General features: G+C 36.3%; 2 protein-coding genes across 5 annotated transcripts; both read left to right on the top strand.

Moving 5' to 3' along the window:
- The first annotated feature begins 803 nt into the window (after window positions 1–803).
- On the top strand, window positions 804–12,136 carry LOC127985832 (leukemia inhibitory factor receptor). Of its 4 annotated transcripts, none has more exons than XM_052588017.1 (18): window positions 804–1,367; window positions 4,456–4,581; window positions 6,488–6,672; window positions 6,759–6,909; window positions 7,004–7,243; window positions 7,587–7,713; window positions 7,829–7,953; window positions 8,049–8,185; window positions 8,302–8,455; window positions 8,819–8,880; window positions 8,966–9,161; window positions 9,237–9,428; window positions 9,596–9,697; window positions 9,784–9,957; window positions 10,045–10,119; window positions 10,323–10,416; window positions 10,528–10,591; window positions 11,065–12,136. In XM_052588017.1, exons 2-18 carry the CDS (start codon window positions 4,521–4,523, stop codon window positions 11,455–11,457), a joined length of 2,532 nt encoding a protein of 843 aa, XP_052443977.1. In that variant the 5' UTR covers window positions 804–1,367; window positions 4,456–4,520; the 3' UTR covers window positions 11,458–12,136. The 4 variants fall into 4 exon arrangements, with proteins under 4 accessions (XP_052443977.1, XP_052443976.1, XP_052443975.1 ...); XM_052588016.1 differs by having other exon boundaries at window positions 10,045–10,155; XM_052588015.1 differs by having other exon boundaries at window positions 4,459–4,581; window positions 8,966–9,428; window positions 10,045–10,155.
- A 496-nt stretch (window positions 12,137–12,632) lies between these two features.
- Window positions 12,633–19,311, top strand: LOC127986091 (centrosomal protein CCDC61). The gene is made up of 13 exons (XM_052588300.1): window positions 12,633–12,840; window positions 13,551–13,715; window positions 13,801–13,883; window positions 14,288–14,448; window positions 14,530–14,682; window positions 15,605–15,806; window positions 15,921–16,003; window positions 16,087–16,310; window positions 16,413–16,491; window positions 16,853–17,059; window positions 18,109–18,142; window positions 18,228–18,294; window positions 18,402–19,311. The coding sequence occupies exons 2-13, from the start codon at window positions 13,568–13,570 to the stop codon at window positions 18,494–18,496; spliced, it is 1,536 nt and encodes a 511-aa protein (XP_052444260.1). The 5' UTR covers window positions 12,633–12,840; window positions 13,551–13,567; the 3' UTR covers window positions 18,497–19,311.
- Window positions 19,312–19,465: the final 154 nt, after the last annotated feature.

Raw genomic sequence — 19,465 nt, 5'->3', positions numbered from 1 at the left:
ATCTGGAATCTTCCCCTAATATTTTCAGAAGTGTTCTTGAATAAATAATTTCCACAAAGTCATTAGAGTGTGTGGTGAAAATATCCTAGAATGCCAGATGGTTGGGTGGTTATATTATTTTCTTGCTTCCATTTTTAACTAGGGGCTATGTGAAACCCATGACTGGAAGCCATTGTCAGATTGTTATAAAATAATTTTTTTGAAATGATAAAAAAATGAATTTATGTTTTTAAAACCTAAACAAGCGCCAATGATTGCATAGTCTCTTGTATTTGTGGAACGAGTTCCAAGTATTTTAAAGGGGTTGTTTTCTCCATCACCATTAATGCTAAGAGTGTAAAGGAAATGAATATATTTTAAATGTACATCTGTTCATTGTTCAACAAACTAACTGCATCTTTCAGTGATTTATTTTTTTCTCTTTCTTTTAAGTTCACTCTTGATTTTGCAGAGCACTGTATGAAATGTAAGCACCATTTAATAATGAAATTGCAGAGACTGATGCAAGAAGTGTTATTTATATTTTTGCTGAAGGGAAAAAGCATCTAAAACTGTTGTACATAAACAGTTTCTTTAATTGTATCATTTAATGTGTTTTGGGGGGGGCATTAGCAATGAGCCTTGAGAATCTAATGAAAGGGATGCGTCCGTCATAAAATAAAATAAACCTCAATTTCCTTGCTTCGGCTATCAAGTGTTGTGTTTTGGAAAATATTTAGTATCTTTTCCAATTAGAAAGTCCTTCCACCCAGCCCGAGCAACAATTCCACAGAAAGACTTCCGCAGCTTTCCACGGAACAGGCAGTCATTTTCTTTTTTGCTATAACCCCCTCCCTTGTGTGTTTGTTGTCCTTTGTAAATTTTGTCAGATACGGAACGATACTGTCTTCACTTAACGTTACTAACATGACTGGAGTATTGCCATATCTTATAACAGTTTACCTAATCTAGATCTATATTGAGTTCTCCACTCAGCGACGACGGTTGTGAAAAGGTGAAATTGAACTCTCCTCTGATAATGAGTATTGTACAGAGGACTATATCGATATTAGCCTAAAATCTTCGAGATGGCGATGGGGAAAAGATTTAACGTGTTTCCATGATCACAGCGGTTAGTTACCTTGTTCATACTGATTCCCTTTCTAGTGAGTATTATCTCGTAACTTCCCGCACGCACGCTTCCACTGAGATCCTCCCACTACAAGTTCTCACACTCCTGCCGCTTCTGCGAGCGAACTGCGGGTGAACTCTGTTGTGTTCTAAAACTCAGCTCTCACAACTTTGACGTTTTTAGCTTTCATCGAAAATAATGTAAGGAAAACCATAGCTTATTCTTGTGGCTTTAAGGCGGCGCACAGTTTACAAAGGTGGGTGTTTATTCTCGTCATTCTTTTAAAATTGTAATGAATTTTCACATTGTGTTATGAGTTCTCAGTAACAAGAATCCTATAATAACTAGCTGGATGTGTTTTGTGGCATAATTTCGATTCGGTTCAAAAGGAGAGATGGGCAGTGCGTATGTCTTTGCTCATACTCATGCTCACTTATTAATGTATTAACGTTATATGTAATATATATTCATTAGGTCTGTGTCATAATTTTTTTTGTAAAATAATTGTTTGTACAATACGACATGTAATATACAGTATATGTTATATATACAGTGTGTATGTGTGTGTGTGTGTGTGTGTGTTTACACAGTGCCCTCCATAAGTAGTCGAGCAATAAATACATAATTGCTTTCTCTGCTGTGGAGTCAAGACATTTGCAAATATGATTAAAAGATGAATATGCAACAAAACAAATTTTATTATTTGGTATTTCGATACATACATGTTTTACCAAATAAAAAGAACAGCACTTTTAGAGTTCGTCTCACTATTTGATGGGAGCATAAGTATTGGAGCAGTTGAATTTAAGGCAGATGTAAAAGATTAAAAGCTAGTATTTAGTTGCAGACTTTAGACTTCACCAGACTCTTGGTCCTGAGGTCATCTGTAAAGAATTATTACTTTGCGTGTCCTATGAGTAATATACAGTATCTTTACTCACAAACACACAGTTATTTAGAAACTAAACAGATGTTATGATTATTTGAACTGTCAACGGAGTACAAAAAAAGTAACCATTAAACCATGCATATTATGTTGCGAAATAGACATGGAGACACACATGGTGTAAAATTTTCCAGGTGAGAAAGCAAAATATTAAAAGGATATACAAAATATTAGTGATCTCTAAATGACAGCACTTAAAATGAATGTGTGTCTTCTTGATGTGAGAAATCAATTCAATTTCAAAGTTTATTTGTATAGCGCTTTTTACAATTCAAATCGTTACAAAGCAACTTTACAGGAAATTATGTTTCTACAATATTTAGTAGTAGCTTATAAGTGGTGACTGTCAGTTTGTGCGCGTATGACAGGATTTTTCAGAAAAAAAATGAATACAAGACGTAGTCAGCCAGACGATGAACATTATTAACAGCAATTATTATATGATGCAGTCACACTTGTAGCAATATTTGTTAGTTCTGTTTGTTGATTCAGGGTTAGCATCATCTGAGGTCCTCTAAAGGGTTAGCATCCTCTCTTCTCAGGTGTTCTGGATCCAGACTGGAGCTTTTTTAAATCCTAGTTACCCGTGGCAAAACAGAGAAACAAATAGAGACATCATTAGCATAGCTGCTGTTCCAACAAAGTAAAATGAATTAGTTTAACCCAAGCTGAAGAATAAGAATGCACATTTGATCAGATACAACTGCAGTCACAATTTAAGAGATGCATTATTCTAATGCCTGGTGAAAGAGATGCGTTTTTAATCTAGATTTAAAGAGAGAGAGTGTGTCTGAACCCCGAACATTATCAGGAAGGCTATTCCAGAGTTCGGAAGCCAAATGTGAAAAGGTTCTACCTTCTTTAGTGGACTTTGCTATCCTAGGAACTACCTAAAGTCCAGCGTTTTGTGACCTTAGGGAGCATGATGGGTTGTAACGTGGTATAAGGCTATTTAGGTACGCAGGAGCTAAACCATTAAGGGCCTTATAGGTAAGTAATGATAATTTGTAACTGATACAGAACTTCATAGGTAGCCAGAGCAGAGACTGTAAAATTGGGGTAATATGATCATATTTTCTTGACCTGGTAAGGACTCTAGCTGCTGCATTTTGCACTACCTGTAGCTTGTTTCTTCAAGAAGCAGGACAACCACCTAGAAGTGCATTACAATAGTCCAGTCTAGAGGTCATGAATGCATGAACTAGCTTTTCTGCACCAGAAACAGGTAACATTTCATAGCTTGGCAGTGTTTCAAAGATGGAAGAATGCAGTTTTTGTAACATGGGAAATATGATTTTCAAAAGACAAGTCTAATATAACACCCAGATTTTTGACTGTAGAGGAAGTAACAGTACATCCGTCTAGTTGCAAATTGTAATCTACAAGATTCTGTGTACTGTTTTTTGGTCCAATAATTAATATCTCTGTCTTATCCAAATTTAATAAGATAAAATTATTAGTCATCCAATCTTTTACATTTTTAACACACTCTGTTAGCTTAGATAATTGGGAAGTTTCATCTGGTCTCCTTGAGATATATAGCTGAGTATCATCAGCATAGCAGTGGAAACTAATCCCGTATTTTCTAATAATATTACCAAGGGGCAACATGTATATTGAAAATAGAAGGAGAACTAGGACGGATCCTTGTTGGACTCCATATTTTACTGGTGATAAATGAGATGACTCCCTATTTAAATAAACAATATCATGCTTTCTATTGTCAGTAATATTTATTGGTACTCTTGTTTACTTACTAGATCAGCATTTGATATTTTGGACATGCATTTGTTTACAACTAAGTACAGTTCAACCATTTCAGTCAACATCTGTGGTCTTTGTTTACTCATTTTCATAGCCGCAGATCATAAATTATGATAGTCTTCTCTACAACAGACTTAAAGCCGCTAATTGTCCAGTAGAAATGCACCAATAATCAGAATTTCTGCTTATTGATGGCCTGATGAATTATATCTTTGAATAGAATTTGCTAGTAACCAATTTCTGGTTTTATAAGGAAAACATTTTTTTTTTTTTTTCTTCATACTTCAGTTTCTTCTTCTAATTTCTCCATCAGAATAAGAAAAGTTGTACTAATTGTATATCTGAATCACGAATTAGTTGAAGGGTTAGTGTCCAAAGAGCAAAAATCAACAAAATCATCTATTTTATATTTCAAAAAAGAAACTGGTTAGTCTGTTGTGCTTGTGCAGTGGGTGCTACATGTACTTAAGATAATGCAATTTGATTTTGTGTTGAATCATGTCCTGATGATTCCATTTTCTGTTTCTCCTATCTCTATTTCCTGTTAATTAAAAACTATTAGAGAAGATTGATAAAATTTCCATTTATTAGATGTTATTCAGCCATGGTTAATTGAACCATTTTGTTTCTTTAGCAGATCTAATTGCTAATGGAGAAACTGCTGAGCCATTACTTATCCAGAATCTCCTGAGCTCTATCATGTCAGTCTGGCTTTTGTGTGCTTTGCTTTTTTCTCTGATTGGCCAAACAGAACAGAATGGTGAGTCTTCAATGCAATAAACTGTTGTTGCTAAACTTTTAAAGAAACAGTTCAACCAAAAATGTATGTTTGCTTAAAGGGGGGGTGAAATGCTCGTTTTCACTCAATATCCTGTTAATCTTGAGTACCTATAGAGTAGTACTGCATCCTTCATAACTCCAAAAAGTCTTTAGTTTTATTATATTCATAAGAGAAAGATAGTCTGTACCGATTTTTCCCGGAAAAACACGACCGGCTGGAGGCGTGATGTGTGGGCGGAGCTAAAGAATCACGAGCGCCAGTAGGCTTTTGCGTTGAGAGCATTTGGAAGCTGTGACATTACCGTGAGGACAAAACCAACCAAAACAAACCTTGGCTAACAGTCATATTCAGCCGTATATTTATGATCCAGAATCAGATCCAGAGGCTGAAATTTAACAAGAGCAGTATCAGCAATGACATCTCTATGTGGTATGTACTGAAACAGTATATATTTGCTTAGCGGTTTTGGAAAATGACTAAGTTCCACTTTGTCGTCTTTTTTTCTTTTTTTTCTTTTTTTTTTAAGCTGTACATGTGGAAAGTGCAGTTTGATGACAACATCGCATTTTGTTTACTTGATGTGCTTACGCGCCAATAGCTAAGTTAACAACACAGAGATATTTTAAGCAGTTTTACTCACCGCATGCGGTTCCAACACACGATCGTGACCCTTTTTCGTTGGGACTGCATTATCCTTAAAAAATAAGCGATGTGCAAATCCGGCGTCAAACTGGGCCTTGTTTGTAAAACAAGCATCTTTGAAATGCAGGGAACAAACACAAACACTTGCACAACTCCGTTGATGCTCTGTAAAAATAAACTCCATCCACTGGTCCCTTAATGCTGTTTTTTTTTTTTTCGGTAATCTGTACAGGGTTGTCTTGCTCTGGCAACCAAAAACACACTCCTTTTGTGACATTTCGCGACGCTCCCGCTCTGATCAGTGATTGTCTGTGCTCAGCCTCTCAGTGCTCTGCTATACGGGAGCGCGCGCTCTTCCAGAAGAAGTGCCCTTAGGACCCATATGAGGAAATTCCGCTCCATCTAACATCACACAGAGCCATACTCGAAAATAACTTTATAGTATTTTTGGAACAGAAACACTCCTTCAAACGTACAACTTAATTTTTGAAACTTTGTCCATGTTTAGCATGGGAATCCAACTCTTTAACATTGTAAAAAACTTAGTATGCATGAAATAGCATTTCACCCCCCCTTTAAAATTTGCACCCTTTAGCCATCCAAGATGAGTCTGCTTTTTCATCAGAACAGATTTGGAGAAATGTATCACTTGCTCACTGGTGGATGCTCTGCAGTGAATGGTTGCCGTCAGAATGTGTGTCCAAACACAAGAAATCCACATGAAAAGCTGCATGTTTGTAATAAACAACTCCATCACGTCTTTAACTTCAAATGAGTCCTCTATCCATAATAATTGCTTTTTCTAGTGGAAAAACTAATCATCTGAATCAGGAAAGAAATATGCACAGATTAAGCACTGTTTAAAAAGCAAACAGTCCAAAATAGTTCTAATGATTTGGATCTTATAAACACATAGCTTTTAATTGATGGACTGTAGTCGTGTGGATTATTGTGATGCTTGTATCAGCTGCTTGGACTCTCGTTCTGATGGCACCCATTCACTGCTCCATTGATGAGCAAGTCATGTAATGTTAAATTTCTCCAAATTAGTTTTTTTGTCCAAAGAAACAAACACATCTATATCTTAGATATAGGCTCAGGATATACTATGTACTCAGGAGTACATTTTCAGAAAAATTTTCATTTTTGGGTGAACTATTCCTTAAATAGTACAATACCTTCTTATTTTAATTGTTAGTTGAAATCGTTGATAGAAGAACGGACTTCTTGTATGTTTCAACAGGACACCCAGTTCCTATAGAAGAGGTGAAAGTGGATTCAGAAGAATCCTATTGTGCACCATCGGATTGTGGTGCATGGGTGTTGAAGGTTACATGGAGAGATAAGTTTGCCGAAAAGAATGAATCCGAGAAAGTCGGCTACGACATAGAAGTCCTTCATACTGAACAGATGACGCGTGTTCACTCTGTAAGTGAAAAGTGAAAGTAATTTTTTTTAACAAAAGCAATGGAAATACATCTAAGGACATTTTTAACGTTAAAACCCTGTTGTAGGAAACTATACATGTGATGCAAGACAAAACATCCTACTATCATTGGAAATGGACTTCTCCTATAGCATTGCAGTGCACTTCCCATTCAGTCAGACTTAGGCGACATAATGAGCAACACATTGGTGAATGGACACCATTATACACACACAAAGGTTTGTAGCCACAGGTTATTCTTACACTGTATGCACCTGTTATGCAAAAGAGGAAAACAACCAAACAATAACTGTTTTGCCTATAAAATAACAGGACGAGATCTAGATGCTGCAACAACAACTGTCTATCCTCACGATCAAGTTTTCGTGGTTGGGAGTAACATCACGTTCTGTTGCATCGTGGAAACAGATAGGCGTCCTTTATCTGTATTTCTCAATCGCATCAGCAACAGGACATACATCTCAAAACCACTTCTATTTGAAAAGCCTTCTATGCCCAACATAGACTGTGATGTTGAGGGAAACCCTTCTGGCTCTACAATGTTTATTGGCTGTAAGTCTAAATGCATCATATTTAATAAGAATTGTTTAATTAAACCCGTCAGTTTTGAAATGGCTTACAGTGAATGAATCCTAGCACTTCATTTTTTTATGAGGTAAAGATTAGTCAGAGCTTTTTTAAAATATTTTGCCCTCATATTAGATTATGGCCACATGTGGGAAATTCCCACCATTTTAACTGATGATGCTGCTTGGATGGGTTGGGAAAATGTGATATTTTCAATGGAGGATAGAAGAAAGAAAATTACTGACCCCAAACTTTTACACTGTGTATACCAAATGAATTTTACATTTGAGTCCTGGCCTAAAGTTTTTAATTTCACTGAATGCTGCAGATCCCCCAGATGACCAGAATTTGACATGTATAACACGGAATCTCAACTCTTTGGAGTGTCACTGGGAAAAGGGTCGAAACACCCATCTGACTGTTAATAGAAAGACGAGCTATACACTTAATGGAAGGTAACCATGCAGCTGGCAAAATAATATCCATCTTAATATACAGTGTGAATCATGCATGTTTGCTTTCATCATACCGGATTCAGTTCTCTGATGCCAATTGTTTTGATTTTGCCAGAGTTTGTGAATTTGGTAAATGTGTCATACATGCAGTGAAAAAGCAGGTGACAAACTGCACCCTGGTTGCCAGAAATCCTCTTGGTGTAAAGACTCTTACTGATACAGCTGATCCTACACACCGAGGTAAAACTTTTTTGAAATATTTCTTTCAATTGACCAAAACATTTACAAATTTAACAAATTTATTTGTGAATTTAATCTTTTTTTTTCTTGCACAGTATGGTTGAGAGCACCAAGTGAAATATCCAGTGTTGCTCATGCAAGAAAAGTCACTCTTCAGTGGAGTTGGAACGAGGAAAACTATGCTTCATTTCCGATGATTTGTCAAGTGAAGCTCAATGGAAAGATTTATAATGTAAGTATCATCAAAATTGATAAGCATTCTATTTTATCTATCCATTGTTCCTTTCCACTTGCAAGGCCTTAACATGCATTCTCACAAATATCCACACATTTTCATCTTTTACAAAGAAAACCTTCAATGGAGAGGGACTTTCATCAGCTGTACTTATAAACCTGCAGCCCTTTACTACATACACAGCTCAAGTACAGTGCGGCTCTTATGAGCACTTCTACAAATGGGGCGACTGGAGTGAAATTACTGAGTTCTCCACTAAAGAGGACAGTAAGTATTCAGAAGACTAATATATTTTAAAATATAGGGTCATTAAGTTATCAGATTACATTTTTTAAAATATGTTTGTGAGTGTGCCTTTTTTTTTTTTTTTTTACATGAGACCGGTTGCTGTGTCTTTTAATTATTTAGGTCTACCAATTGCAGCTAATGGATAGAAAGTCTCGCACATTGATAGAAAATAGCTTACTTCCATGTTTAAAAATGTAACATTTTACGGTCAAAAATTTCTGTACATTTCTGACCAACATGCAGTTCACTTCCTGAATGAATTAGTGTTTTTTGAACTAACCAGATGAGTAAGAATGATTCAGCAGCTGTGTAATCTGATTAACACTAATAATCCCTCTTCAGTTCCAGAAGCACTAGATGTTTGGATTCATTATTCTGAACAAACTACATCTGTCTTGTGGAAGGTAAGAGCAGTTGGATTTGGCACTACTTTAGCTTTATGTGGCTGCAGTCAAATAAATAAAAATGACCCTTTTTAATATTTAAAAGCCTCTAACTCAACAACAAAGCCATGGGATGATTACAGGATATGAAATTACCATTGGAAAAATGAAAAAAGAACTAAAAACACAGCTCTGCTACAACATCACTGGGATTGAAAAAAGTGGTCAAATCATCACAGTCTCAGCTAATAACTCTGCCGGTCGTTCTCCTCCTTCTACCATCATCGTCCCGAGTTATCCTGGTGAGATTCAGAATGCAGTTTTTAATTGGTTGAAAAGGTTGTGTTTGAATGAAGTTGCTTTAATTCTTTTCACAGAAAACGAAGTCGATGTAGGCCGTATCAATAGCAGTAAGGGTGGCTTGGAAATGTCTTGGGAAGAATACCCCAGTTCTACCTGTGGCTATGTTGTTGAATGGTTTCCAACATACAAAAAGACGCAATGTGCTGTAGCATGGGAGAAAATCCCAAAATGTGACAGTGGTGCCTGTGAAACCTGGAAACGATCTGGTCAGTTATTAAGATCACATAAAGATGAATCATTCGACTCACTTTGACTCATCTGTTTTTGTTCTGATACTGAATTTGTGCATGTGTAATGGGTCATCAGTGGTTCAGGGAGCTGTGGTTATGTTCAGAAAGGGAGGATAGCCGCTATATGGTTCTATTTCTCACAGGTATTTTTGAGGAAGGAGTGAGATACACTGTCTCTGTCTACGCCTGCACAGATGATTCACCAAAGCTTCTCAAGAGGAGTGAAGGTTATGCTATAGAGAAAAGTAAGCACAAAATTCAATATTTAAAGAATAGCTAACCTAAAAAAGTTTGTCTTACTAATTTTTCATTCTGCTATTTCTGTTCTCAGAACCGGGAAAAGTTGAGAATTTGAAAGTTAAAAATAAAGGAAGAAATGTTGAGCTTTCCTGGGATGAAGTTCCCTTAGAACAGCAAAACGGCTTCATACAACGCTACAAGATCATAACATTGCTTTCTGGTTCTGAACCGGCAGAAAGCCATATTAACATGGCATGGACAGAGGGTAAGTTAATTCTCTAATTGACATCCACTGATTATTATTTTATTTTAAAGATTACATTATAAATGGACTTACTTTTTTTAATTTTAGTGCCTGAAGTTCATTTGAAATTAGATCCAGGCTTCTATACCTTCCGTGTTAGTGCCATTACATCTGGAGGGGAAGGTGACTATGCTACACACAAAATGAACGTAGAAACCAGTATGTATTAAAAATTTAATTAAGTATTTTAATAATATTAAATATAATCAATTATAATTGAAACCATTAATGATTGAACTATTTATTATGTTTAATAAGCAAATATACAGTAAATAGCATATATGAAATGTGATAACATTGTGTGCAATTTGACAAAATCTTCATAGTTGACCAGATGATTTCAGCCACTATTGTGGTTTGCAGTACAGTAACGCTTATCTTCATGATCATCACAGTTCTTTGCTACAGGAAACGGAAATGGTAAGGACGATTTTCCAGTGTTATGTCATGTGTTTTTTTAAAATTCCAATATTTGCTATAGATTTTCTATTTTCTGCTGCAATTAAAATGTCACTCTTAAAAATCCTTTAGGTTAAAGAAAGTGTTCTATCCAGATATTCCTGAACCAAAACTTGCAGGGAAATGGATGACAAAGGTGAGCCATCAGCCCCCTTATAATTTATAACTTTGTTAACAGATTTTTGTTTGTTTTTTTCTAGTAATTATTATAATTTTTATGTATGAGGGTCACAAGTCTGTCCTTACTGTGTTAAATCCTAACAGTTAAATGCAACAAACCATATACTTGATCATAGAAATCATATCAATTTTAAAACAGAAGAGTAACCAGATTTGTTTGTAGTTGACATCAAAGGATATGTGTTTATAACTTATTGTATATTTATGTGTGTATCTGTCACTTGATAAAATTATCAAATTAGACCGATTCCAATATGGATTAGTTGCATGAGATACCCATATGCTCAAAAACTATGAAAAATAGTTATGACCCAGATCACATCAATTATGGTTAAATTGCAACACAAACATTTGTTTTGTGTGGTAAATCATTGGATTAATAAATCAGCGGAAGAATGTTTTGCTACCATGTTGGTTTGTTATTTCCAGGGCATTAATTGTACCGAGATGACAGAGGGGTACATGAAGTGTGAGATCCAAGAGGTCCACGGTTTAGAGCATCCTTCGATCACAGAAAGTCTACATGGCCATGACCTCATCAGCTCAAACTCCAGATTGGTTCCTGCACAACATTTCAACCAGAACATTTCTAAATCTCCAGTTGATGTGTCATATTGTCCTTTGGAGAAGCTTACCTCAATTATTGAGAACGCTTCTTATAACTTGACCATACCAGAACCAGTTGGTGTTGCTCAGATGTCTGATCTTACACTGGAAATGCAGGATGCTTACCTCCCAATCCCTAACTTTGTTCAAAATAATTTTGCTGGCAAGGTATCAGAAGGCTACAAGCCCCAGACAGCATATCTTACAGATGCTTAGCTCCAGTAGATAGACCTCAGTGTTGTGTCTTGGCATGCACACCATGTATATGCAAATTATGCCAATGTAAATACCAGTGAATTCATGTTATTTATACTGTACTGTTTTCTCAGCACTGTCTCTTGTAAAATAAGTAGTGAACTGTATTTTTTTTTTAAACACTGTGATGAAAAAAAAAAGCTGTGACCACCTTTAGAACTGCCTCTGTATATTTGCATTGAATTGTGTTATTGAATTACATTTATGGTAAAACTTTATATTAGGGAACAAATATTCACTATTAACTAAGAGTTGTTTCCTCAATAAACTCCTAATTTGCTACTTATCTGTTAATAGTTAGTAAGGAAGTTGTTACATTTAAGTATGGGGTCGGTTTAAGGGATCTAGAACGTGTCATGTATAATAAGGCATTAATATGTACCTATTAAGTAAGGAGGCTTACTAATAAACAGCCAACACGCTAGTAATATACATGATAATAAGCTACTAGTTAATAGTGAGAATTGGTCCCTAAAATAAAATGTTACCACATTTATTTAACACATACTCTCAACATCCGTGAACCCGGTGAATTCAACACATGACCTTGGTGTTGCTAGCATTATGCTCCAATGGCAATAGTTCCCTCTTGTGGTGTAAAGACTATGATGAAATATAAAGGCCATGATGAACAGTCAAACATGTACATATTCTAGATGTTTTGATCGCTTTTATTATTAATAGACGGGAGATTGTACCTTAATGCAATTAAGTTGTTAAAACAAAAGTAAAGTTTATGCAAAAAAAAAAAAAAATATATATATATATATATATATATCATTAATATAAAAGGCGAAAATAATCTATGACAATGATATAACAAAAGTCAGATGAAACATTCTTAACAATCAAAGCATTGTTTCAAGACTGAAGAAATCACAACTAAATGAAGTATAATTTAAGTTTCACAAAAAGGGTAGTATGTGTCAACGTTATATATTTAAATAAATAATATATGGTAACATGTATCAATTGCATAAGAAAATTAAACAGATGCCACAAAAATCACTTTTATGGGCGTGAAAACTTGCTAAAGGGCGTTGCTACAGTGAAAAGCTTTCATTTTGATTGACAGGCAGGGCAGCCAATAGAATTCCAACATCTACACGAGTTGACCAATGTAAACAGCTGTGGGCGGGAGTTTTAAATTCCCGGTCATTGAGCCGCTGTTTTCAGTTGTTCGAGCTCGGTAACGACCAGTTTACTGGACATGCTTTCGATAAATTAGCAGAGAGGAGATTTTGTTTTGTTTTCTATTTTTTGACACTTATTCCATCGACGTTTTAAATGTAGAGTTTTAATTGAACAGCTCGTGCCTGCCTAACACATTTCCACCAATAACGGGTATGTTGCTAGCGTGCTAACGTTAGTTGTATATGGTCTGAGATTCATCTGTCTTAACAGTAACTTTAATTTACCCACATTTATCATCATCTGTAATCTCATCTTCCTCTGTAGCCCTCAAAACGATGACTTAAGATGTTTTAATATTCATGCAATTGATTTTATAGTTTTGTTGTGTGACTATCCCTGCGTTGGCAGTCTTCTGGCAAATCTTTTGGGTCAACGTTAGCAAGTCCCTCATCAGTTTTTAGCTGAGATGTTTAGTAGTTTGCAACTTGTGTTGCTTACTGATTCATAAATAAATAAGTTCATACAGCCTCTATATATCTTTGATTCAAAGAAATTCAGTCAAGTGTAAAGAAATAAGAGTCTCATTCATTGAAATGGTTCATGACCCAAATCCGTCCTGTGTCATGGCTGTGAAGAAGTTGACATTTGTAATGGACAGCTCAGTGTGTGTTTGACATGAACCGCACTAAAATAATCTCTGCAGATCTTCACAGTGTGGAAACTGTCCGGTTAAAATGACTGTTTTGATCTGATAACACAGTTTGATTATTCTCAATAGGCTTTGTTTTAATGCAAAGTGTGTCTGTATATCTATCTACAGTATTTGTCTGTACTTTGTGTAACATGGCTGTAATCAAGAAATACTAATAACAGCAGGAACTGCATTGACTCTGTTGAACCCTGTGCAATGATTTCTTCAGGCTGTCAGTGGCAAGCAATGGAGGTTGGCACAGTTGTGCAGGAAGAAATGAAATTTCGAGGGACTGAATTTGCTGTCAAGGTCGAGCTGGCGGAGCGGCTACTAATGGTAGAGATTTCAGATGTTGTTACAGCAGACCAGTGGAGAGGAGAGTTTGATCCTGCCTGTGAGTTGAGCTTTTAAAACACATTTATAATTTTTGCTCGCATGAAACGTTGTTTTATGTCATTGCAACTTTTTTTTATGATTAGATATTGAGGACCTGACCCGGAAAACTGGGAATTTTAAACAGTTTCCAGTATTCTGCAGCATGCTTGAGTCCGCTGTCAACAAGGTGCGTCTAAAGAATAAAAGCCATAAAAATCCTATTTAATATGGGGTCTTGATTCTTAAAGCTTGTCGAGACAGTAAATGCACTAGGGCTGAAAAAAAAAAAAATTATTTGTGTTTTATTTTCTTGTGTATGGTTTCTTCTGATTAAAAAAAAATCTGCACAATTTGGCCTTATTACACATCAATATGGCTATAAAATATTAAGAATAATTATTAGTTTTTATTATTATTGTTATTATTCCTGTATTACTAAATAAAAATAATCCACAAATATATAAAATATCTTGTAATAATTCATTGTAAAATAAAAGCAATACTACTTAGAAAAAAAAATCATAATTAAAAATACAAAATGTCACAGTGATTAAACCAGTCTTTTATGTTGAAAAAAATTATATTTTGCAGTCCAGTGAATCAGTGACCCTTGACCTCTTGACCTATTCTGACCTCGAGCTTCTGCGGAACAGAAAGGCAGGTGTCGTCGGCCGACCTCGAGCTCAGCCACAGTCTCCTGCCCTCAGTGCTAAACGATACCTCATCCTCATCTACACTGTGGAGTTTGACAGGTTCATGTAGTTTTGATCACTCTGTCTGTTTTAACCAGCTCTTAAATGGGTCAGTTTTTAAAAAGTTTTTTTTTTTTGTAGGATACACTATCCTCTTCCACTTCCATATCTGGGCAAACCTGATCCCGCAGAGCTTCAAAGAGAGATCAGAGCTCTGAGGGCCGAGCTGAAAACACTGGGACTGAGAGGAGACCACAAAGTGTCAGACCAGGAAACGCGCAAGCTCCGTGCAGAGTCAGTTTTTCCTCATAAAATATGTACTTAAATATTTAATTTTCAGTGCTTTCAAAGAAAAAAAAAAACACCTTTTGCACACCTGGTTAGTTGCTGGCAGGTGCACGGGACAGTCGGCACAATAGAAGAAAGAAAAATATTTTACATGGTTGTACCTTATACATTTTCTTAAAGGGATAGTTCACCCAAAAATGAAAATTCTTTCATTAATTACTGAACTTCATGTCATTTCAAACATACAAGACCTTTGTTTAGCACCGTAACAGATTAAAATATTTCTGATGAAATACAAGCTCTCTGACCCTCCAAAGACAGCACGGGAACTACCAAGATCAAAGCACCGAAAAGCAGTAAGGACATTTGGAGAGTACATAAACAGCGTAAACTCATACTTTGATCTGAACGTAAACGACATGTACGTGGTGCTGCTGACACAGAACATGCATGTGCTGTGTCTTGTTTACGTTCAGATTAAAGCATGCACATGCATTGTAATACTCTCCATAATGGCGTCAGGGTACTGCGGAGGAGAATAATTATTAATTAAGACGTTATTTTTGTTTTCTTTGTGCACAAAAAGAATTCTCTTCGATTCAAAAAATTATGGTTGAACCACTGATGTCACATGGACTATTTTAATGTTGTCCTCACTGCGTTTCTGTGCTTTGATCGTGGTAGTACCCTTGCTGTCTATGAGAGGGTCAGAAAGCGACCAGATTTCATCAAAAATATCTTCATTTGTGTTCCGAGGATGAACAGAGGTCTTACAGGTTTGGAACAACATGAGGACGAGTAATTAATGACAGAATTTTCATTTCTGGGTGTACTATCCTTTCAATAATTAAAGTAATTTAAATATTTTACCCACAATGAGTAAAAAGTTAATGTTGCTCAACAAATAATTTTCCTTCTGTTTTATCAGGTTGGCTTTGGTGAGAGATGAAAAGGAAGCCTTGGCCAAGGCTCTGGATCGTCTACAGATGGTAGGGGCTGGTTCTACTCCTGGGGCTCGTGGGCTCAGAGAGGCCGTGCGTAGCCTGGAGGAACAGCTGCTGAAGGAAAGGGCAAAAAGCCAGCGCTCTGCAAACAAGAGGAGCCAAGAACAGCGCCTCCTTCTGGAACAGGTGCGTTTAAGCAGATAAGTGTTGTATAGTCATGAGATTGTCAAGATGACATTGTAAGACACTCATACGTAGTAATGCACCAACTTAACTGTACAAATTCACTCTTGTTGATAGTTGGAGGAACTCCGAGCATCAGAACGGGCTCTACGGATACGTGTTAAAAGTCTGACCACTGAGCTGGCCTTGTTACGACGCGGGTGAACATAATTAATTACCATCTTTGTCTGTTTAAATTTTTTTTTAGCATATGTTAATCATCTTATTCATCCTATTTTGACAGTCGAGCGACCCCAGTCATGTCTGGTCGAAGTGGTCTCAGGGGTGATGGAGAAGTCCATCGGTCTTTATCCAGAGAGCGCAGTTTGACCCGTGTGGGGGTAAGAGCGCGCTCCGGGTCGAGAGAGAGGATGGAGGACAGGACTCGGAGGTCAGAGGAGAGAATTAGGAGGGCAGACTCTTCAGGGTCTCGGAACTGCATCACAAGACCTTCACCATCTCCAACAGGTGAAATCTGTCAAGGCAGTATCTTCATGGCCAATGTCAAGAAAAAAAGGCATAGGCCCTGTTTTTAGTCTTTTGATTTGAAGTCTTGTGTTCTCATGACAGGGTCGCGAGTGTCTCGGTTTGACCCTACAGCCTACATTCAAGACCGACAGCGACGCCAAAAAGAAACCGAGATGAAGAAGTAAGACACTTTCACCTTTTCAGTTTGAAGTTTTTATCTTTTCTGTTGCTCTTCTGCTGTTTTGTTTTATTTGTCATCTCTTTTTCTACAAGCATTGCCCTGTCTGTGAGCAGGAATGCGGTTTACTTTGACAGGTGTGAACTATATGCTGTTTTTGCCCCTTGCATGAATTAATTTTCTCCGACCGTTGATCCCACACCAGTGCAAGAAAAAAATTCTGTGACTTCAGGGATCAGGCTGATAAGAGAATGAGTCTTGTGTCCATTTGAACAGTTATAATCTGGTAGAATTTATTTGTAGGCAGCCGGACCCATTTCCTGCTTTCACAGATATACATGAGGTCGTCTTTTGTTCCCAACAGTCAGAGGAAGACTAGAAGGGACATGCTGGCTTCACCGTCTCTGATGGAAAGAGGGCGTTCACGCTCCAGGGAGCCCGTTCCTCAGCTGATGAGAGCAGGAAGTGCTGGCAGGGGGAGGAGTGTGTCTGTGGAGAGCAGAAGGAGTCGGTGCTCTTCAGAAGGATCAGTAGCAGAGTTTGAAGAGCTTGCTAAGCCTCTAAATAGCAGGCAAGTCAATAAACAAAGCAGGTTGAGTATCATTACCCTGGTGAAAAAAAAACAGAAATTCTTAGTTTCCATGAAACCATTACAAAATTATTTTTAGTTTTTGGCATCACTCCAATAGGAATTACTGTTGTTCTACCCAATACAATTCCCATTAAAACCCTGAAATCCTTTCAATTGAGTTTTGGGAGGGGTTATATAGTGTGTGTGTGTGTGTGTGTGTGTGTGTGTGTGTGTGTGTGTGTGTGTGTGTGTGTGTGTGTGTGTGTGTGTGTGTGTGTGTGTGTGTGTGTGTGTGTGTATATATATATATATATATATATATATATATATATATATATATATATATATATATATATATATATATATATATATATATAATATAATTTTTTTTTTTTTTTTTTTTTCAGCAGACAGATTATAATGGTATAACAAATTTTATAGAATTAACTTAGTTACTGAATTTCACTGGAAATATATTTTTTATATATTAATAAAGAACTATTTCTTTAGTCAATTATTAAACTATTACATGTTACACTGTTTTTGGGATTTTAAGAACAAGTGGAAAATGTGCTGAATGTTTCATTTCATTCAAGTTAAATTAGCAAGCAGTTAGACTGAATTTACATTAGTTTTAAACGTGGAGCCAGGCACGAGCTGACGAAGGTTGCACGGGGTTTAAATCATGATTTCGATTAATCGCACAGCCCTATAAGCTGGCTCCACAAAACTTGTTGGCAACATTGACAACGTTTTTGACCACTAAATCAGCATATTAGAATGATCATGTGACACTGAAGACTGTAGTAATGGCTGCTGAAAATTCAGCGTTGTATCACAATACATTTTAACTGTTTATTGATGTTTTAAAATAGATGCTTTAAATTTTAAGACTATTTCAAAGTATTAAACATTGCCTTGGTGAGCATAAACAACTTCTTTCAGTTACAAAAAAAAACATGTTCTGTTTATTTTAGAAAATTAGCTAATTAACTTTTTAACTTTTAAGACTGTGATATTGTTTTTGATATTTGTTTATTTTTTTGCAGGGGAAGGAAACTGGCATATAATGGTCCAGCTGTGGTGAGTAACAATGTAAAACATTAGGTGGTTTAATTTTTGTGAATATTGGGTATCGGATAATTCTAATTGCTTTTTTTCCATTTAGTCCAGAGGAAGACACATAAACAAAAAACCAATGTGTAGCACCCCGGCCCAAAGGATGAGAGCGGCAGGTACCACATCATTTCCTTTTTAATGATTTATTTGTATTTTTATTTATGTATATGCATCTTTAACCAATAGCATATACATGTAAGCCAAGTGTATTTTTCCTACTCAGACACATCTATTGACACGGGTGCTGACCTGTCAGAGATTGATGCTCGACTCCAGGCCCTGCAGGACTACATGCGGGACCTTGACACAGGACACTAATCTCGATGGATTCAGATGTCAATCAAGGCTTATTGCACAAAGACTGAGACTGAAAACTTGGACAATCATTCCTTTCAAACACTGTGTACAGACGTGTCTCTATCGTAGTCATTCATACTAATGAGACTCGAATGCCGTTTATTTTCTTTATCCCTAATGTAACTTTTGGGCTTGATTTGTAAATGCAGTTATGGTGGATTTGTGAAGGGGGTTCTTGAGACTGCTGCCATATCAGACTTGAAGTTAACCAGAAGTGTCCAAAAGTATGACCTCAGGATATACCGTTTTTAACACATTCCTGTGTACATTTTATGAATTAGTGTTTGTTTGACCATTGTTATTGTTTCTTTTATATATTAGTGTGTGTTTTATGTTAGTTTTAGATGGTGTCATATTTTGTTTTGTGAGATACTGAAAAACAAAGCTTTTTATATAAAAGGATTTTGCAGTTCATGTCTATTTTTTAAAGACATTATATCACTGAGCATATTGGAATGTGATATGCTTTTTATTTATGCAGGTTATTGTTCCTATAACTCAACTGAGAAAGCATGGCATCAGCAACACTACGGTTTAAGATTTGATTCCAAGGTAGTGATAAAGTGTTTGTCTTTATAAGTTGCCTAGTAAGCATCTGCCAAATGCATAAATGTACATGCTGCAGATACCATGTCTTATGGCATCTAACATGGCTTCATTTGGTGCCACCTAATAATTTTTGCCATGATGTGACCCCACCAAAATCTTGTATATAGACTATCAAATGCATTAAATTTTTCTTTAATTGTTGTAATGAGGCTATAATTTTTTAACCTTTCTAAATATGTAAAATGACACGATAATTTATAGATTTTTTAGGGACACTGTGCATCAGTTTGACTAAAATGAAATGTTCAGGAATTAAACTTTGCTTTACTATTGCAGTACCTCAAGATTTCCTTTTAAATATTGGCTTATTTTTCAGCCAGC

The sequence above is a fragment of the Carassius gibelio genome, chromosome B21, assembly GCF_023724105.1.
Source record: "Carassius gibelio isolate Cgi1373 ecotype wild population from Czech Republic chromosome B21, carGib1.2-hapl.c, whole genome shotgun sequence".
NCBI lineage: Eukaryota > Metazoa > Chordata > Actinopteri > Cypriniformes > Cyprinidae > Carassius > Carassius gibelio.
This window is presented reverse-complemented; position numbering and strand designations above follow the sequence as displayed.